The sequence below is a fragment of the Dermochelys coriacea genome, chromosome 5 (assembly GCF_009764565.3).
Source record: "Dermochelys coriacea isolate rDerCor1 chromosome 5, rDerCor1.pri.v4, whole genome shotgun sequence".
Classification (NCBI taxonomy): domain Eukaryota; kingdom Metazoa; phylum Chordata; order Testudines; family Dermochelyidae; genus Dermochelys; species Dermochelys coriacea.
The window spans coordinates 21,978,633-22,001,052 of NC_050072.1; the positions used below are offsets into that span (position 1 = coordinate 21,978,633).

Sequence of the window (22,420 nt, forward strand, 5' to 3'; positions counted from 1 at the left end):
TGTATGTTACATTCTGGTAAGTCGGTGTGAGTTGGGTTGAAGAAGGAAAATTGACCAACAAGGAAGCAGCAAGCAGAACTAACTCCTTATGAAATTTCCACATGGAAATCCATGTGATTAGCAGCGGATGAGGGAGGTTAGCAGGAGGGAGGGATAGCTCAGTGGTTTGAGCATTGGCCTGCTAAACTCAGGGCTGTGAGTTCAATCCTTGAGGGGGCCATTTAGGTATTGGGGATTGGTCCTGTTTTGAGCAGGGGGTTGGACTAGATGACCTCCTGAGGTCCTTTCCAACCCTGATATTCTATGATACTGAAGAGAACAGCTCATACCTACTCCTGCCCCCTCCCACAAAACCCCATGGAGCCAGCTCCCATTTTGCTCCAGTGGAAGAGCTTCTGAGGGTTCTCGTGGATGGGACAAAGACATTGCTCAGATGAGTTTCTTACTTCCCCTCAAAATGTACTGGGCTTTCTCTGAGGAGGAGGAGTGCAGCTATCAGAGCAAGGGCATTCCTACAGGGATGAGCAGGGAATAGCCAGTGGGATGGGAGGCAGACATAGCAATTGCAGTTGACTGGGCATCTCCTGGCTGAGGAGCCATGGAGCAGAAGCTGGCTGGGGGATTGGGCAGTGTGGGGAGTACAATGGCTAGGAGAACCTTTCTGGGGAGGAGAAATGGAAGGATGACAGCAGAGAGGAAGTCTCAGCAGTGAACTAAGGGCAATCGTTAGCTGGAGTAACTGTTAGCTTCAACAGCTCTCAAGGTTGGCAGCTGTCAGATTCAACAGTGCATTGATTATCCAGTGCATATCATGGCTTGTGCATTCTCTAGTAAAGGCAATGCAGTTCTTATCCATGTAAAATTCTGGGTTAAGTTACACTGATGGCTGCTTCCCCCAAAACTGACTGAACCACTTTTGTATGTGAATACAAAGTGCTGTTCAATGGATTGCAGAGGGAACAATCAATGTAACTTCTCTATTAGTCTCAATAAGGACTCAGATTATTAGCTCTTTAGGACACAGCCTGTCATCCTGTTTGTGTGGACAGAGCCTAGCACATTGTTGCTATTAGTAGAGTGCAAATAATAAATACAATAACACTTAGATCTGCATCCGGATCATACCCTAGGGTGACCAGACAGCAAGTGTGAAAAATCAGGATGGGGTGGTCAGTAATAAGAGCTTATATGAGAAAAAGACCCAAAAATTGGGACCATCCCTATAAAATCAGGACATCTGGTCACTCTATTAGACCCTCCTCAAAGCTTAGGGGTGCTTTGGTCTATGCCTTTCTCTAGCAACAGAGATTCTGCATAAAGAGAAAATATTCATTGCTAGAGTTTGGTAAGCCTTCCTCCCTCCCAACTTTGTTCAGTGCCACTTGGGACCACTCACCAAAATTTCTGACACACTGTCAGTCGCTAAGGAGCCATCTCTGCTGCTGCTGCTGCTTCCAGTGTCTTGCCCGCTGAGTCCATGCTATGCTCAGCCCTCACTTTCTAGTCCGGCTTGCCCAGATACATAGTCATTCCTCATCCCTGAGAGGGGACATGGGTTGTTGGAAGTGGGACTAGGCCCAGCTGGTCCCTGGGCGATAGCCCTGGTGGAGGAACTGGCCCCATATCAGCAGCAAGGAGGAGCAATGCTGCCCGCTACACTGCCCATCAGTTTTGGCCCCACAGGCTGAGTTGTTCAAGAGACAAATAATTGAGCTAATTCACACCAACTGGAGATCAGGCCCCTAGTTTTATACTGAAACTAGATGAGATTTTCAGTTTCATCGGGTTTCAAAGTCACATTCAGCTTTTTAAACTGAGTTTCACTTTGAATTGTTTGAAGTCCTAATCTCAAAGCAAAAGTTCTGGGTGGGAAAAGAGGTGATACCAATCTCCAGGGTTTGAAACCAAAGAAAATAGTTACATGAGCCCCATTGCCTCAGACTTCCTGAGTGTGCGCAGATCTAAATGGAAGAGTATATCCATTCCAATCCCTTATTTTATCTCACTCAAAACATCACCTACATTTCCACTTTGTGCTGATATTTCTGAGGCTTTGTCTCTGAATTTTTTTTAAGAAAGATTCAACCAAAGAACCAATTTTGAGGGAAACAAGTTGAGCGGGGAAGGAGTGGGAAATACATGCCCCATTTTAAAAAATAACAGGAAGATTTTCTTGTGCTTGAATAACTCAAAAACTTCACACCAACCAATTGCTATTTGATCCGGTGAGGACGAAAGGCACAGACATATTTTAAGAAAATTTGAATAAAACATAAAATAATTATAAAGTGACTGAAAATGGCATATTGGCTATGCATAGTAATTCTCCCTCATTACTCTTTTTGAACTTCACTCATTTTATCTTCCAAAACAGTAATTAAACTTGTTTCCATCTGACTGCTGTTTGTTGGTCTATGTGAAATCATCTGCTGTTCTCAATCTAATTCAGAGTGGACAGATGTCCCATCTTGACTGGCATTAAATGGCACTCTTGTAAACAGATTCCTTTCTTACTCTCCTTTCCTGTATCACTCAACCTCTTCTTCCTTCATCCTTTCCCACACCTTTCTTCTGTCAGTTTCTCCCCTTCACACTTTTTCTGTGTTTCTTTGCCCAGTGTTAGAGCACTGCCTATATTGATTGTGATGTGCTGGGTAGAATTGGTTAGATTAAACACTGTTTCATAAAAAATGCTGGTTTGTCAAACCTGAAATTTCTTGTGAAAGCAAGTCAGGTTTACAAACTTTCCCCAAATCACAGAGCTTGTCAGTTTCACTCAGCAGCTGTCTGTCCCAGAAAGCAAATCTCAGTTTGGAACCACCATGTACTGGTGTTTCTGAAATTTTTTTGTTTTGTTTTTTTGAATTTTTGGTTTGCAAGAAATTTTGAAATATTTGGTTTCATTGCGATTTAGAACAAAACAAAATTTAAAAATACCAACATTTTTCACAAACTAGAAATCCTGAGTTTCAGCCAGCTGGGTCCATTCCTACTGCCTTTAATTGATACACTTCTGTATTTGCCACAGAACATAGTGTAGATCACTGATCCGAAGATGCAGAGCAACTCTGACAATGTGGCAGCACCGTGGGAATCTAGGCTGCAGTCACACACAGGCTATCCTGCAAAATCTTAGTGGCTGAGAGGCAGGGATTAGAGAGGTGCGACTCAAAATAACTTTTTTCCCATCAGCTATCCCAATTATTTTATTTGTTTCAGTCCCAAGTTTCATTTTGTTTTGACAAATAGAAATGGTGTAAATTCAAATGAAGGAGGTCAAGGCAAGTATCACTGGAGGTGTTCAAAAACAGGATAAGTATAAGACCCTAGTCACAATGGAGTAATGAACACAGCTGAGCAAATAATTTTTTGTTCAGGGGCCTGGAAGCACCAGGGTTCCCAGCCCTGGGGCACTCCAGTTGGCTGGTCTGCCCCAGAGCTGCAGACCTTGGAAGCACTTGGGTCCTTGTCCCTTATAAGGGCTTTCCATATTGTGGGTCTGCCCTGTAGCAGGGATCCTACCAGTCCTGAGAGACCTGGCTCCAGCGGGACTCCCTGGGCCTGGCAGGCTGCCTGCCATGGAGCAGCGAGTCTAGTAGCCCTGAGAGATCCAGCTATAGCCAGGCTTCCTGCTATGGATCCTGGTCTGGAACACCAGCAGGTTTCCAATGGAAACCTGAATGTCTTTGAAACAAGTTTTGATGAATCTGCAATACATGTGGCGAAACATTTGCATCCAGCAAACTGGAATTTTCTGACAAAATTTTGTTTTGTTGGAAAATCTCTGACCAGGTCTAGTAATGAATAGTCCTTGTGAAATGCATGCAGGGCCAGCCTACAACATTTTGGCACCTGAGGCGGGGAGCTCAAATGATGCCCCTATGCCCCCTCGCTTGGGCCAAAACTTTGAAAGATCTCAATTCTGCCTTTTTCCTGTTCTACACCTCTCATGGTACCCCAATAAAGGAGAACTAACAACTTAAAATGCCTTGTTCAAAAATTTTAAGTAACACTTAACTTTCAAATGCCTGAACAGCAAATGTAACTTTTCTTGTATGCATAGTAAACACTGGCATTTATCTGTTTAAATAATCAAAGTGGTGCTTTCCGTGCCTCCTTGGCTGCAAAGATTTGAACTGCTTCCTGCTGAAGGTCCACAGTCTGGGCCAGCTCATACTCTATTGAGATGGTTGCAAGGCCTACCAGCCTCTCCTGTGTCATTGTGGAGCATAGATGTGTTTTTATTAACTTCAGCTTGGAGAAGCTGTGTTCTCCACTGGCAACTGTTACAGGAAGTGTTAGAAGTATGCACAGAGCAACAAAAGCATTTGGAAAGAGGGTGGTCATCTTATTTGTGCACATATATTTCCGAACACTCGTTGGAGTTGATCCTGCTAAAATGTATCTTGAAAGGGCTTTCAGTTCATCACCTAAATCACTCGCATCAATATCACGCATGTCATCATGTGTCAACACCGTCTCTAGTGCCCTGCATTGCTGGTGTAGGTCTTCTTCAGGTATAGTGAGGAGTTTTAGAATATCCTACAACATCCCAAATATACTGCTGTGTTCCTTCAGCTGCATGAAACATTCTTCAACTGACTGTACTGCACAATCTAGCACCTGGTTAAAGAATTCAACTTTGAATTGTTGTTTGGGGTCTCTTATGGGATTATCTCATGCCTCGGAATCAAAATGTCTTCTTCTTTGGTGACTCTTGTATTCTTGAATGGGTGGGAAAATAGCTTCAGTGTGAAGTTCCTCTGCCAACTTCTGTGCACTCTTCAGAACATTTTGAAATCTCTCATCTGACCAGTAAGACTGTACGTATGACTTTGCTTTGTCCAGTTGTTCAATTGCTCCAGATATATCAAGGTCAACACCTTGGAGTCTCTTGCTTACAACATTTATTTCAAACAGTATGTCATGCCACAACACTAAGCCACACAGAAATTTGAAGTTATGTATGTTTCTGATGATTCCATTTCCCTCTGCCACTGTTCTCCCATCAATAGTTCCTGTCATAGCATTATCCTCCATAATGGCAACTATGGCATCATCTATCTTCCCAATTTGATGTTTGATAGGCTTTATTGCCTCCACTCGACTTACCCATCATGTGGCACTCAGTGGTTTCAGTGTCAGAGAGGATGTTCCCAGATGTTGCTTCAAAATTTGCCATTGTTGCAGAGAAAAATACGTAGATGCTTTGATTTGCATTAAAAAAATTCAGCAGCCTCACTAGAAGCTGCTGATGCTGCATCACTGACCATCAAGTTCAATGAATGAAAACTGCATGGGACAAAAAAAGCTCGAGGGTTTAACTCTCGGATCCATATCTCCACTCCTCTGTTCTTTCCTCTCATGTTGGCACCATTTTTGTAGCCGTGACCTCTCATGTCAGCTATCACAATTCCCCTATCTTCCAGCTTTTTAAGAAGCACATTTGTCATACCAGCTCCTATAGTATTATCAATGTCAATACATTCTAGAAAATTTTCTCTGATAGTCACCATTGCAGGGACATTTTCACTAGGTTCTGTTGTTGTTGCAAAATGCACCATTAAAGTCATTTGTTCCATATGGCTGATGTCAGGTATGCAGTCCAGAATAATATCTTGCTGACCTCAGATCTGCCACAATCTTCTGTTTGACTTTTGTTGCCAGTAACTGTATGATCTCATTTTGAATTGTTTTTCCAAGGTAGTGGTGTGTGTACATTTCTTGGGTGGTGACTCTTCTTAGATGCTCCTGGAGTACAGCATCAAACTCAGCCGTCAGCTCCACAATTTTAAGGAAGTTTCCATTATTTGGCACATACAGCTGATCTGATGTGCCACACAGTGCTAGGTTTTGGGTAGCAAGCATTCTCATAATGGCAATGAGCCTTTTCAGAACATTTTGACAGTAAAGAGACTCTGATGCAATCTTCTCTTGATGCTGATCATCTATGGTGGCCTTTAATCTTAGTCTCATCTGAAGCTCTTTCCACCTATGGAATGCTCTCTGGTGAATTGCTGTCTTCTCATGGCATGCCAGATTTCTAGCCAGATTTTTCCAGACCTTTGTTCCTGTAGAACCCAATGTGGCTGGAACATTAGACTGGAAGAGTCTGCAACAAAAACAGTATACAGCATTCTGGGTTTTTGAATTCATAAGCCATGGCCTCTCCACTTTGTCAACATTGGTGATTTCACACCAGTAATGTATTGGATGGAAACTTCTGTTTTCATTGTCTTTGGAGAAAACAAAGTTTTTCACTTGCTGTGGTCCATGCAATACAAGGAAGTCCCTCAGGCTACTGCTCAAGTGGATCCACAGTCCTGGATCATCTAGACTTAAGGAGCTAAACTCAGCAGCAGCTGTTTCTTGTGCCTCCACCACACTCTTCTCTGATCTACACTTTTCTTCAGGAATGTGCATGGTTACATCCATTTGAGATGGAGATATAGATGCTGCAGTAGCTGCCAGGTCACCTGCACTCTGACTAACTGTAAGATCAGGCATCTCCTCACCACTCACATTCTCATGGGGCCGGAAGGCTCACTGTGAACATTTGTGTCTATGTATCTCAGGAGAGCTCCTTCCTGCTTAGATAGAAAAGCTTCCTTTGCTTTCTTTCTTTTTCTGAATGCTGCCCGAGAGGGGCATTTTCTTCTTACACTCATGACTGCTGTTCTGTGCCAGCTATAGTGGCTCTCAAAATTGAATTGAAGGGGACAAATAAGCAGGCTGGTAGCCGGGCCTGAGTGAGGGAAGATATCAGCGTCTTAAGGGCCTAACTGGCTCCTACTACTTCAGTTGACTGCTTGTTCTCCTCAAGTGGGTTCAGGGAAGCAGCAGGAAACAGGAAGCTCCCTGAGAAGCTGGTGTTAATCAGTCCAGGTTCCTGGGGATGCTAGAGAGGTACATAAGAGGCTCCTCCTCCTCTCTCTCCCTGCACCTCCTGTTGCTTTCTGTTATTCCCTCTCACCTTTTCTCCTGCCTGCCTGTCTCTTGCCTCCTGTCTCATATGCCCTCCTTCCTCCAGCACAGCACTCCACCATCTCTATGCTTCTAGAGTAGAGAGAATACATATGCACCAGCAGCAGACACAATTTTCTACACTCTGGGTCCTAGTGGTGCCCCTCCCCACAGTCTGGCACCTGAGGCAGCTACCTCAGTTCGCCTCATGGTAAGGCCAGCCCTGAATGCATGGCCCACAGATGGTATGAATTGTGGATCCTACCAATAAGGAAAATGTTTCAAAGATACACATTGCATTTTCCATGGAATGTTTAATGAGAAAAGAGATTACTAAGTAGAAGTAGGGAAGTGATCTTACTTTGTACACAGCATTGGTAAAACCACTAATAGAATACTGTGTTCAGTTCTGGGGTCCACACTTCAAGAAGGATGTAGAAATACTGGCAAGAGTTCAAAGAGGGGCCCACAAAAATGCTTTCCAGTCCCTGGATCAAGCCGTGTAATGTGAGGCTTATGGAGGTCAGCTTATTCAGCTCACTGGAGAGAAGACTGAGAGGTGATTTGATCACATGTGGAAAAGATAGTCGGGCACGGGTTCAACCTTGCTGACAAAAAATTAACAAGATCCAATGGTTGGAAGGCAAAGTTAGATCATTTCAACCTTGAAATAAGACATAATTTTGTCAGCAAACTGTGGTGGGGGCCGGGTGTGTGTGTGTGATTAAACATTGGAACAGCTTGCCAGGGTGGTGATGGACTCACTCTTGCTTAGTGAGCTGTAGCTCACGAAAGCTTATGCTCTAATAAATTTGTTAGTCTCTAAGGTGCCACAAGTACTGCTTTTCTTTTCACTCTTGCTTAGAGTCTATAAATGAGATTAGATATATTTCAAAGAGATATGCTTAAATCCAGCTTCTGGGAGAAATTTTATGGTATGTGTGTTTGGGGTGAGGGGAGCTGAAATCAAGCTGGATGGTTGTGGTATTCCCTTCTGGCCTTGGAGCCTGTGTATCTGTGAATCCTCTTGTTCATCCCCTTCCTTCCTAGGCCTGGGGAGGACGGGCTCAATTGCATTGCCTTCAGCATACTCATAACACCTGCAGCTTTGCATTAAGATAATGATAATAATCAAATCTCATGCTTCAGGACTTCAGCCAGTTGTCGGTCAGGATCAGGAAGGAACTTTCCCACCCAGTGCACAATTGGTAAGATGTGTATGTTCCCCCCGCCACCTTATTCTGAAGTGTCAGAGATTGGCCATAGCAGGAAATGGGACATCTGTGGACTGGTGCTATAAGGTGGTACACAGAATCCTCTTTCTACATGTCTGGTTGGTGAGTCTTGTTCACATGCTGAGGGTTATATTGATCACCAGATTTGGGGTTGGGAAGCAGGGCCAGCTCTAGGTTTTTTGCCAACCCAAACAAAAAATTTGCTGCTCCAAGCTCCAAGAGTGCAACTGCCCAAGCAGAAAAAAAAAAAAAAAAGGATGACTGGAATGCCGTCCCTGGAATTGTGCCGTCCCAAGCACGTGCTTGCTTTGCAGGTGCCTAAAGCTGGTCCTGTTGGGAAGGAACCTTCTTCAGGTCAGATTGACTGGGGTGTTTGGGATTTTTCACCTTTCTCTGCAGCCTGCTGGGATCATCTGGGCATATCACACTTAATTCCTGGCCATTGCACAGGCATAAAATCATAGAAGTGTAGGACTGGAAGAGACCTCGAAAGGTCATCTAGTCCAGTCCCCTGCATTCAAGGCAGGACTAAATATTATCTAGACCATCCTTGACAGGTGATTGTCTAACCTACTCTTAAAAAACGCCAATGACGGAGATTCCGCAGCCTCCCTAGGCAATTCATTCCAGTGTTTAACCACCCTGACAATGTCCAACCTAAATCTCCCATGCTGTAATTTAAATCCATTGTTTCTTGTCCTATCTTCAGAGGTTAATGAGAACAATTTTTATCCCTCCTCCTTGTAACAACCTTTTATGTACTTGAAAACCGTTATGTTTTCCTTAATGTTCTCTTCTGTAGACTACAAAAACTGAATTTTTTCAGTCTTTCCTCATAGGTCATGTTATCTAGACCTTTAATTATTTGTATTGCTCTCCGCTGGACATTCTTCAGTTTGTCCACATCCTGCCTGAAATGGGGGGCCCAGAACAGACACTATACTCCAGTTGAGGCCATATGAGCACGGAGTAGAGTAGAAGAATTACTTCTCATGTCTTGCTTACAACACTCCTGCTAATAAATCCAAGAATCATGTTTGCTTTTTTTGCAGCAGTGTTACACTGTTCACTTAGATTTAGCTTGTGATCCATTATGACCTGCAGATCCCTTTCTGCAGTATTCCTTCCTAGGCAGTCATTTCCCATTTTGTATGTGTGCAATTGATTATTCCTTCCTATGTGGAGTAATTGTATTTGTCCTTATTGAATTTCATCCTATTTACTTCAGACCATTTCTCCAGTTTGTCCAGATAATTCTGAATTATAATCCTATCCTCCAAAGCACTTGCAACCCCTCCCAGCTAGGTATCAACTGCAAACTTTATAAGTGTACTCTCTGTGCCATTATCTAAATCATTGACGAAGATATTGAACAGAACTGGAACCAGAACTGATCCCTGCGGGACCCCACTCAATATACCTTTCCAGCTTGACTATGAACTGCTGATAACTACTCTCTGGGAACGGTTTTCCAACCAGTTATGTACCCACCTTATAGTAGCTCCATCTAGATTGTATTTCCTTAATTTGTTTTTGAGAAGGTCATGCAAGACAGTATCAAAGGTCTTAATAAAGTCAAAGTATATGACATCTACCGCTTCCCCCTTATCCACAAGCCTTGTTACCCTGTCAAAGAAAGCTATCAGGTTGGTCTGACAGAATTTGTTCTTGATAAATCCATGCTGACTGATGCTTATCACCTTATTTTCTTCTAGGTGTTTGCAAATTGATTGCTTGATGATTTGCTCCATTATCTTTTTGGATACTGAAGTTAAGATGATTGGTCTTTAATTCCCCGGGTTGTCCTTAGTCCCCTTTTTATAGATTGGCTTACTATATTTGCCCTTTTCCAGTCCTCTGGAATCACTCCCGTCTTCTGTGACTTTTCAAAGATAATCACTAATGACTCAGATATCTCCTCAGTAAGCTCCTTGAGTATTCTAGGATGTATTTCATCAGGCCCTGGTGACTTGAAGACATCTCACTTGTCTAAGTAATTTTTAACTTGTTCTTTCCCTATTTTAGCCTCTGATCCTACTTTATTTCCACTGGTGTTCACTATGTTAGATGTCCAATCGCTACTAACCTTCCACATTTTCTGTTATTGTTTTTCCCTCCTCATTGAGTAACAGGCCTATCCTGTCCTTGGTCTTCTCTTGCTTGTAATGTATTTCTAGAATGTTTTCTTGTTACCCTTTATGTCTCTAGCTAGTTTAATCTCCTTTTGTGCCTTGGCCTTTCTAATTTTATGCCTACGTGCTTGTGTGTTTGTTTGTATTCATCCTTTGTAATTTGACCTAGTTTCCACATCATGCATTGATGGCATCTTGACAGAAGAATAACTGTTGATAGTGGGGGCGGAGGTGGGGGGTGTTTCTGGTGTGAGCCCTGGCAGCTGAGGCAACACATGGGAGAGCATGCCACACAGCCTCGTGGGCTACAGCACGGCCTCACAGACACTCGCTGCGCCTTCTTCAGTGCAATGCAGAGCAGCTTTCTAGCACCTCCCAGCTCAGAGCCAGCTCCTGGACTCCCAGCCAGCCCCACCTTTGGCCACAGGCTCCTGGTCCTGTCCGGCCTTTGGCTGCAGGATCCCAGCTCCCACGACTCTATTCCAGGCTCTGTGATGGACTCTGTAAGCTGAACAAGGCAGTTGGGCCCAGTTCTCAGGGCTGCAGGTGCAGCCCCTGCGCACACACATGGCCGCACAGCTGCATGAGGTGAAATGCAAGGCCTTTCCCTCTCTATAATGGGGGATTCCCACCTCACTCCCAGCAGTGCACTGCAGCTTGTAAAGCATTTTGAGACCCTCGAAGAGACGCTACTGGAGCAGAGCAAGTTGATCGCTGCTCTAGGGAGGCATGCCCTATGAGCCAGCCTTGGAGACCATCCACGCTGCAGTCAGACCTCCCAGATTTCTGCCAGGCAGAGGTGACACATAACTGTTGATGGGGGGAGGGCACAATTTAAAGGCTCTGGTTTGAAATGTGCAGAAATTGTGGGGGGGGCGGGGGGGGCTATGACCCCGTATGCCCTCCCATACATCACCTTTGTGCCTTGATCTCTCCAGTTCGTTCCCTGTGGCACACAGTTTAATTTCCTGAGGACTAAAATGCTTTAGTCTAACTAAAGTCTTTGGGCTTGATATAGGAGTATCAGGGTGAAAATTCATGACCTGTGATAGACAAGAGATCAGACTAGATGATCTAATGGTCTCTTCTGTCCTTAACCTCTGTGGAACTATGAAAAGGTAAATGTTGTAGTGCTTATGCCCCCAAAACCCTATGAACTTGCCAGTTGCAACAGAATTTCACTGACTCTGCTGACATTTGGCAGACTCCAGAGACAGGTGCTGTAACTTAGGGCTGATGCCAATGTTACTCCAAGTGGTGGTGCTGATTGGGCACATGACAGCTGCTTCCTCTTGAATGCAAGTATATTGTGAAGTTGAAGTGCCCCAGTTTTCAGTACTGTGTGCAATCTCATGCTGGTGGCCTACCTGGCTTTGATTATCTGTTATTAATAATGTGCATTAAATAAATACACCATTTCATGTGGGGCAAGATTGTGAGGCCATGAGGCTTTGTGGGAGGGAATAAGGAGCCTCTCACCTGGCGTGGCTCATGAAAACAAGGTCCATGCAGAATACCAGCGCCTGCACGGGGGCTGCTACTGAGGTGCTCCACATAGGGGCGTGGAAGAGACAGAGGATAGGTGAAGCCACAGTTATTCTGCCACTATGATCCTGCCAGGGTTGCTGACCTACTGCACAGTGGGGAATACACTGTACCCTTTGAAAGGGGATAGCAAATTACTTTTTAACCAGCTCAACTGGGGAGTGATTCATGGTGCTCTTTCTGTGCCCAATCAGTTTTTCTCTGCCCTAAAAGCAGAACTGAGGCTAATACCACAATGTAGCCCTAAGTAGACTAGGCTGTCTATACAGGGCCAGCCTTATGGGTGTCAACATGGGCGACTGACAAGGGCACTGTGGTCAGGGGAGGTGCCAGGGTCAAGAGGCTGCAGAAGGGCTATGCCTACCCGGGAGGCTGAGGGAGGGGATAAAGGGGACTGGAAGCAGGAGCCAGGCATCCCCTCTCCATCCTCCTGACTGCATGACACCTGCAGCACCGCTGCTGCTCTGCTTGCTGAGCAGCTGCCCGCTGCTTGCTTACTTAAAGGGCCTACAGTACTTAAAGGGCGCTAAAGAAAGTTTGCCCAGGGTGCCATTTTCCCCTAAGACTGGCCCTGTGCGTATAGGGTACAAGGTTGATTCTTACTCTCCTTTTTTATGTTACATTGAGAGACTATGGGAAGGTTTATGGCTCATTATGTACTTTGCAGAGATGGGTCCCAGAGCAAAGTTCCAATCCAAACTTCCCTGAAGTTGCAGTTGGTAGTCTTCAGGTCTGAGGCTGTCATTTGGCCCATTACTAAAATGGCAGTCAGCTGTAATTTTGTATCTGGATCCAACCTTTACCCCAGTTGGAGGGTGTTTGAATCCAAGGCTTTGGTTAATCCTTATTTCTAATATGTCTGTATGTTTTTGTTTTATTTTTACTTTATTTATGTTGTATGAAATGCAATAAAGCCTCAAAACACACCCACCCACCACAGAAGTGCAGATAGCCAGAATATAACTAGCCAATTTGGAATCTGACCATGCCATTCAGATCAACAACCTGCTTTTGAGAAAAGTGGTATGGGAGTTTAGTGACCACAAACTGTCAGTTTAATGTCTTGGGTTTAATGTCTCAGCCAACCATGACTGCGCCTAATGCCATTAAATTCTTAGTAGAGTTTTACTTAATGGGGGTGTTTTACATCACAAGAGTGTGATTCACTTTTAAAATGTCACTGCACCTTTTATATACAATGTGTAACAAAGGAAAACCAGGAATACAGATGGTAAGGTGGGCGCTATAGCTGCTTTTCCAAGTGAAATAATTTGACTATCTTTGATTGTTTAAGAAATCCCGTGACTGAATTCAAAGTTAACTATCACTTTGAGATGGGGGGCCTTTTTTGCTAGAAAGAAATAGGGGAAGAAAAGTATGTTCAGCTAAAAAATACTCCAGGCATAAGTGTGTGTGTGTGGGGGGGGGCACATGCATACATGCCAAAATATAACAGAAAATTAGTAGATTTAAATCAAATGCTATGGGGTGTCTGAGTGAGATGCCAGCAGGTGGCTGGCGAAAGCAAGGGAAGAAGTCTCATGGCAGTTATAGCAGGTAGTTTTGGGGGTGGAGAAGAGAGAGAGAAGGAGAGGGAAAGTGTGGCTGTTTAGGTAGTCAGGAGTTGTATTCTGAGGTCCAAATATACAAATAATGCGACACTTGAATGCCACCCACATTTGAATGATGTTTGGCTAACACTGATGGGTACTACTACTTGTCCCCTCATGCTCAATCTCACCCAAAAGGTCAGGGTGAAGAAGAATCCACCTAAAGAGAGTTTTCCATTTTTCTACCTTCAAGATGCAGAATGTTACATCACTTCAAGAAATTACTCCTTGCTTTATTTATGTTGTTTTTATTTTCAAAAGCCTACTATCAGCACATTAGATTTTGAGGTAAACTCATGCAGTTCCCACTGAAGTCAATAGAAGGCACAATTATGTAACCACAAGTATGCTGATAACAAGTATGTTATCAGTTAAAAATATGCAATTCTCATAAATAAGATTTCCTGTGAATTTTGCTACCCATTTTAAAATCCTTTCCCTTATCAAATGATAAAGGAACAAAATCTGCCCGATCTGTTACATTTTAATGTTTTCCTTAGATCTTTACTACATGAAATAAAAAGTATAGGCCTGTTGGTGAAAATTGGTGTACCGCCATGTAAATCAATGGATCTATGCTGATTTACGCCAACTGAGTATCTGGCGCATTTAATACAGAGGCATTAGGAGACGAATCGGTGTTATACACTTTTCACAGAGAGAAATAAGCCACTTTTTCCTAGAATATTTAAATCTTTAATTCTTTTATTAAGAAAACAATCAAAACTGTCCCTCTTTCTAACGTAAACCCTTTGGATAAAATTGTCATCTTAGTTACACCAGGGTAAATACAGATTAACTCTCAAACGACTTCCGTTGAGCTAATTTAGATTTACATCAGTGTAGCTGAAATGGGAACTTGACACTTACTTTTCAAATTATGCTCATATATTAAGGTATATTCTCCACTTGCAACACTCAATTGAAAAACTTTCTAAGCAGAGAGAGACATTGCTTGGATAAGACACACGCAATAGATTAAATATCAGATTTCCCTATCCAGCTGTCCATTAATGCCTTTTACTATTATCTGTCTCTCTCTATAATTAGGACAGCTTCTGGTTTATCTGGGCTTTTTTCAAAACCAGATTTCCTTCACAGCAGTAGCTGTCATTCACAAGGGTTTGAACGGTATCTTTTCAAGTAATTTACATTTTGCATTATTTTGCAACAAATAGGATAAAGTACATTCAAGTTGCTAGAAAAGCTCTTTATGTTAAATTATAAAATGCTGTACTTACCGTGGGTAAGACACTTTCATTTGGTAGCTGATTTTTGTCAGACAGGCCACTAGTCCATTTCCTTTTCCAATGACTGGTTTTATCTGTCTCTTGTCTATGACATAAGCCAGCCTGGATTAGAAAGCTTTCTGTCACCTGGTGCATTTGTTTTGAAATGGCACCTGCTGGACTATGAAACAGTGCACTGGTATCCATAACATTTGTTCCAGTTTGAACAGATTCTCCTGTGTGTCTTAATGGTTTGCAAAGTTCTTTGGGGTCTAATAGATTTAAAAGGTCTCTTCTCAGCCTCTCTGTCAAATTGACTACAGCATCCTTAGATTTTTCTTCTGCCAGTTTTCTCCTTATCCCATTTAATTGCTGTGAACTCTTATTTGACAGGTCTCTGCCCATACTATTTGCTAACATTGTCTCCGAGGCTTGATTTGTCAGAGAACTATCTAAGCCACAAGAGGAGGACTCCACTTCTGCAAGTACGAAATCCATGTTCTGTGATTTGTCAATAGAGAAATCTGCTGCTGAGTGGTTATTTGTATTGTTTTCTTCAATTCTAGGATAATCATTTTCAATCGCCATAGAAGCGACGGGCAATTTGTACTTCTCCTTGTCTTTCATTGTGGTAGTTTTATCTTGGTGGTGCCCAACAGTAAGAGTCATCCCTGTTTGCAAGGTTGACTGACTGTATGTGGAGAGATCTCTCCTTACAGCTACTTCTTTGGATTTTGAGTGATGACCACAGAAGCCAATGGTGGTATCCATAGGCACAGTGTTATCTGACACTTGAAACCGGCAAGGCATTCCACTGAGGAAATAATCACACCCATCACACACTTTACTCAGCTTTATATCCTCTTCATCATCACTTTCTAATAAAAATTTTAATTTCTTTTCCCATATTTCATTTGCAAAATCTGTCATCACATCAGAACATTCCAGATACTCAAGGGCATCATCAGAAAACTCATCAGCTATGGTTAGAGTTTTACCTGGATAAAGTTCAAAGTTAGTGTCACAGATTTGAGAGGCATCCTCTACAAAGTTATGCTGTGAATATTTGCTTAGTAATTGGACGGTGTATTATCAGTCTGAAGTTTATTGAGGATACTATGTTCAGATGCCTGGGCAGTGTTCTGACTAGAAACTAAGACTTCAGCAGTAGACCAACAGTTGTCTGTATGATTATTGATTAGACTTGTTGGTTTGGAATACACTTGTCTGCTGTAGCATTTGGCTGCTTTTCCAGCAGTGTCACGACAGCGTTTGAGTATACAAAATCATTTGCATTTCCTGACACATACATTGTGCAGCAGTTATTTTCTTGGAGTTTAAATATGTTTTTATCATTCATATTGTCTTCCAAGCGAGGTATGTTTCTGTACTGATTCTCCAATGAAGATGACATCTCTGTCTCTATAGGCTGCTCTACTGACAAACCATTGGTTTTTGTAGAGGCCGGTCAGGTGAAATTAAAGTGGATGCTCATAGGAGCAATTCCTTTTCTCCACTAAAGGTTTCTCAATCTGTCTAGCTTGATCTGAACCTTCCTCCTGAATGCATTGACTTCATTCTTTCTACTCGCTCCTTCATCATCGTTTTGGTTTGAGGATAATTTTTGGTAAATTTTGTGTCTGATTTCACTTCAACAAAATTTGAACAATGGATCATTCAAAAGCAATTTTGAGCGATGATCTGACAAAGTACAGCATCTTGCTCTGTGAATTAAAAAATAGCTGTAGTTTAAAACTTAAATTTGAAAAGGATACACATTTTATTATTTCATAAATGCCACAAGTTTGCTCGTCTGTACTATTTTTTCTTAGATTTTTATGATTTGCACTTTGAGCTGCAAGGATTTTAAAAGGAACAAATCAGGGTTTTAAAAAGACAGCAATTGCTAACCACTACAACATAAAACCACTACTCTATGCTCAGATGTTTAGCGAGAGCACATTAGGAGCAACAAAGGCAATTTGTGCTAGCAAAATAAACCAAGGCAAACAACAGCCCCCACTCACATTTCAGCCCCCCTCAACATATGCATGTTTCCTCGTGTATCTAGCTGCACAAAATGTGTGTTCCTGCATCTAATCTGGATATATCCATGTGTAAATGGGAATCTATAGGTATATGTGTGAGTTTTCCATATGTATACATTTTTGCTATTTTGGCAGTTATTCTATAATAATAATTATTATACAATAATAATTATTTTTTGAAACTGCAAGTCTGAATAAAAATTCCATAGACATCTTACTAGTAACACTTTGGAATAATCAATCTGAATGGATTTTAAATTTTTTTTTTTTTTTTACCATTTTGATTTCTTGTTTGTTTGATGCAGCTGGAGCACAAACAATAAAATGCTTAGTTTCAATTCCCTGTTTACATTACATCTCACTTTTTGGCTGTCATGCACGAAGAGTACAATTGTGTGTAGGTTCACAGCCAGGTGGTTTTAAAAAATAACTAAAAGAAAAACAAACAAAATACCAAAAAGGTTCTAATAATTTAAAACTGAAAAAAAATATGAAATGTATTTATTCTTTTTAGGCTTTTTAAAAAATCTCTAAAATTTTCCACTTAATTGCTGGGGACAATCTCTCTCTAAAATAATACTGTTTGCTTTGCATTACCCATTTCCAGCAGCAAAAATCCTCATGGGTATATTACAAATACAAAATAAAACAAAATTAAAAAAAACATCAAGCTCAACTCCAATCTTTTGTTTTTGTCTTTCTATAAAAATAATAGGCACTCTGAGCAGTACTATATCCCTGAGTTGCCCCTTTGATTTCAGTGGAACTACTACGGGAGTAAGGGTACTTACTACTCAGAGTAAGAAGCAGTGGCAGATTTGAGCACAGGGTGAATTCAGTGCTCAAGAAAGGAGCAAGATTAACAGCCCTGGAAAATAAAGTACTATATTTATTCACAGAACAGGTGTGGTTTGCAGAGCTGAAATGAAATCTTGCTCACACTATTTTCCTAATGTGTCTGAACCCTGATCTAATGAACCCCCAGTGAGTCCTTTTCAGTTAAAATATCTTCCTTCACTCTCCTAACTCCATGCTGTAGATTCCGAAACCTTCCAATCTGTTACTTTCCTAGCATGCAAACTTCCCCACTGCCCTTCCAAGCTCTTTCAATTGCATTTCAGTTGCTGTAATGGGGGCTTAAGTAGAGCAGCAGTAGTGCTGTCAGCTGCTGTCTGTGCCATGTCCCACTAGGAACTGATCAAAGTCAGTCAGCATGAAGACACATGGTGAACTAGATTAATGTCTAATAGTGGGTCAATAGCAGTAGATATGTATGGGCTTGTTTGGAGTTGGACTCTCTTCAGTAAACAGCTCACTGCAGCTCTAGTCAGTTTTCCTTTCTTAGGGGGCAAATCCTCTTCCACAGAGATGCCCTGAGGCAGCGGAACCAGTCCAGTTCTGATGTACTGCTTATGGAAATGGTTTGTAGAATATAATAGAGTGTGATAATTTTTCTATAGGTTCTTTGATAATTTAATAGAGAATTACATCTCTGCTATAGATTTCTGTAGGATAGTTGAAAAACCTATAAATCTCACTCTCTCTGTTAAATTCTATGGGATGATACAGCAACATGTATTAAACTCTATTTCTATAGAATCCTATTAGTTTAATCTATATGACATTGTATAGGAGTTTTCCAGGAAGGGGTGATGCAAGGTTAATTGGGGAGGCCTTGCAGAGGCCCAGCACTGGTCCTGAAGGGCAAAAAATCCTCAGAACACAATAAAGACTCTTGATTCATCTTCCTTTGCTGTCTAATCAGGATGAGGGGGAGGGGATGAAAGACTGAATCACACATTCATATCACTAATCATATCACTGAAAGCACTACTAGAAGTGCTCAGATACCAGGGTGATGGACCTGGAATAAGAACCTGAACAGAAGTGTCCTAACTGATATTTTGCTCCTTCCCATCTAGGGCATCACTCTACTGGCCCAAATCATGAGAATCATGAAGCCTCTCTCTCTGTCACAGCATAATAGCAGAAAGCTCAACTACTCAATTCACATGTCCTTATAGCACTGTCACTCAGTGTTTTTATTATTATTATTATTATTATTATTATCATTATTTATTATTTTAATTATCATAGCACCTAAGAGCTCTAGTCATGGGCCAGGACTCCATTGCGCTAGGTGCAGTACAAAAAGAGCTGACAATTAGGTGACGACAGATGGACAGACAGTCAGATGGGGGAGTACAAGTTAAAAATGAGACAGTATTGGTCAGCTCGCTAGGCAGAGGTCTCAGAATACCAGCTGCCTGCCCATTGCCATGTTTTTTGTAGGCATCATGGCAAAGGAGAGTTTTAAGGAGGGATTTGAAGGAGGATAATGAGCTTTGAAGATGTTAACAGGTAGCTCCTCCCAAGTGTGAGGGGCATCGTTGGAGAAATCACAAAGGTGCTTATTTGAAAAATTAATAAGTGGGCAATGGAGGCTGGCCTAATGGGCTGTTTAGAAGTGGAAGTCAACAGCTTGAAAGTAAATGAGAGATAAGTAAGATGGGGATAGGGCATGAAGGTCCTTGAAAGTAAAGATAAGCAGCTAATGTCTGATGCAATAGAGAAGGGAGAGCCAGGTGAGTGGATGCAGAGAGGGGTGACATGGTCAAAGTGATGGGCTAGGACACTGATCTTTGCAGCAGCATTCTGAATCGATTTGAGCAGGGCAAGCTTGCATTTCACAAGACTAGAGAGTCATAGAAATGTAGGGCCCCCTGTGCAGTGACAGGACCAAGTAAACCTAGGTCATCCAAGATAGGTGTGTATTGCATGATGGGGACTCCACAACTTCCCTTGGACGGCTATTACAGAGCTTAACCACCCTTCTAGTGAGAAAGATTTTCCTTATATCGAACCTAAATCTCCCTTGTTGCAGATTAAGGTCATTACTTCTTGTCCTACCTTCAATGGACATGGAGAATAATTGATCATCATCCTCTTTATAAGTCCTGAACATACTGGGAGACTGTTATAATGTCCCCATTCAGTCTTTTCTACAAACTACACATATCCAGTTTTTTAAATCTTTCCCCTTAGGTCAGGTTTTCTAAACCTTTTATCATTTTTGTTGCTCTCCTCTGGACTCTTTCCAATTTGTCCACATTTTTCCTAAATTGTGCCTAGAATTGGACACAGTACTCCAACTGGGTGTTGAGTAGAGCCGGACAATTGCCTCCTGTGTCTTACATACAATGCTCCTTTAAATACACTTCAGAATCATAATAGCTTTTTTTGCCACTGCGTCACATTAATTACTCAGTTTATGGTCCACTATAACCTCCAGATCCTTTTCAGAAATACTACCACCTAGCCAGTTATTTCCCATTTTGTAGCTGTGTGTTTGATTTTTCCTTTGTAAGTGAAGTACTTTGCACTTGTCTTTATTGAATATCATCTTTTGAATTCAGACCAATTCTTCAGTTTTTCAAGATCACTGGAATTGTTAATCTAGTCTCCAAAAGTGCTTGCACCCCCTCCCAGCTGGTGTCATCTGCAAATTGTATAAGCATACTCTACTGCATTATATAAGTCATTAATGAAAATATAGAATAGTACCAGACCCAGGACAGACCCCCGTGGGATCCCACTAGATACACCCTCCAATTTCATAGCAAACCATTGATAACTACTCTTTGAGTACGTATGGTATTTCAATCAGTTGTGCACCGACATCATAGTAATTTCATCTAGAACACACTTCCCTAGTTTGTTTATGAGAATGTAGTGCAGAATTATGTCAAAAGCCTTACTAAAATCAACATATATCATGTCTACTTCCTCCCCCCCCCCAATCAAGTAAATCAGTAATCCTATCAAAGAAGGAAATTAAGTTGTTTTGGCATGATTTGTTCTTGACAAATCCATGCTGACTATATAACCCTACTATTCTCCAGGTGCTTAGAAATTGATTGTTTAATAATTTACATAAGTATCTTTCCAGGTATAGAAGTTAGGATGACTGGTCTATAATTCCTCGGGTACTCCTTGTTCCCCTTTTTAAAGATAGGTAATATGTTTGCTCTTCTCTACTCTTCTGGGACCTCTCCTGTCCTCCAGGAGTTCTCAAAAATAATTGCTAATGGCTCGAAGATTGCTTCAGTAGTTCCTCAGGCCCTGCTGACTTGAATACATCTAACTTATCTAAATATTCTTTAACCTGTTCTTTCCCTGCTTTGGCTTGCATTCCTTCTCCATGGCCATGGTTGTTAATATTAATTGTGGGCAATTAATATCTGGTCAATAGCCTTTCTAGTGAAGACTGAAGCAAAATAGGAAGTAAGCACCTTCGCTTTATTGATGGCATCAATTATTAGCTCTCCTTCCCTATTAAGTAGAAGACGTACACTTTTCTTCATCTTTCTCTTGATCCTAATGGATTTAAAGAACCTATTTTTATTGCCTTTTATGTCCCTTGCCAGGTGTAACTCATTTTGTGCCTTAGCCTTTCTGATTTTGTCCCTACATACTTGTGCTGTTCTTTTGTACTCCTCCTTATCAATTTGAACGTTTCCACTTTTTGTAGGATTCATTTTTTTTTATTTTCAGGTCATTAAAGAGCTCCTGATAGAGCCATATTGCCCTCTTACTGTTTTTCTGATCTTTCCTTTGAATCAGAATAGTTTGCAGTTGTGCCTTTAAGATTTTCTTTCCATGGGATCTTACGTACCAGTTCTACAATTTGTTAACATCTGCTTTTTTTGAAGTCCATTATCTTTATTCTGCTGCTCTCACTTCCTCCTTTCCTTAGAATAATGAAATCTATCATTTCACAATCACTGTCACCCAGATCGCCTTTCACCTTCAGATTTGCTATCAGTTCCTCCCTGTTGGTCAGAATCAAGTCTGAAATGGCTGTCCTGTTAGCCACTTTCTCCTCTTTCTGTAATAAAAAGTTGTCCCTGTTACATTCCAAGAACTTACTGGAAATTTTGTGTTTTGCCTTATTACATTCCCAACAGATGTCTGTGTAGTTAAAGTCCCCCATTACTACCAGGTCCAATGTTTAGGATATTTGTTATTTGCTTTAGAAATTCCTCACCCACCTCGTCTTCCTGATTTGGTCTATAGTAGACACCATTATGACATCATACTTATTTTTAACCCTTTTATCTTTACCCAGAGACTCTCAGTTGGTCTGCCTCCCACCTCTTTCTGGACCTAGAGCAAGTGTATATATCTGTTATGTATAATGCAACCCCTCCTCCCTTTCCCCCCGCCTGTCCTTTCTGAACACCTATACCCCTCTATAATGAGACTTATCCCACCAAGTTTCTGTGATGCCAACTAAATAATAATTTATGTTATGTACTAATACTTCCAGTTCTTCCTGTTTATTCCCCATACTCCTTGCATTTGTGTACAGACATCTAAAATATTGATCAGATTCCACCACTGATTTCCTTCTTGTTGCTCCTTTGACTCTATTGTAATTTTCCATGTCCCTCCCAACATCTAACCCTCTATTAATGTCATCTTTTTTTATACTTACCTCTGGGCTTTTGTCACCTTCCCCCATTGAACCTAGTTTAAAACTCTCCTCACTAAGTTGGTGAGTCAGCGCATGAAGATGCTCTTCCCTTTCTTGGTCAGGTGGACCCCATCTCTTCTTCCTGGCACTGCATCCCATGGTCAAAGAAGCCAAAGCCTTCC

The 22,420-nt window shown here is 41.7% G+C and overlaps 2 protein-coding genes across 2 annotated transcripts in view; one reads left to right on the plus strand and one right to left on the minus strand.

Annotated features, from left to right (window-relative positions):
- The window catches only part of ALPK2 (alpha kinase 2), a 72,158-nt gene extending 56,030 nt beyond the window's left edge, over positions 1–16,128 (minus strand). Inside the window, exons 1-2 of the mRNA XM_043515033.1 lie at positions 16,025–16,128; positions 14,727–15,783 (exon numbers count right to left, since the gene is read on the minus strand). Of these exons, the coding sequence (XP_043370968.1) occupies positions 14,727–15,783; positions 16,025–16,128 (1,161 nt within the window). The remainder of the gene's footprint in view (positions 1–14,726; positions 15,784–16,024) is intronic.
- Positions 1–22,420, plus strand: part of MALT1 (MALT1 paracaspase) — a 127,933-nt gene that overhangs the window by 5,514 nt on the left and 99,999 nt on the right. The window lies entirely within an intron of this gene.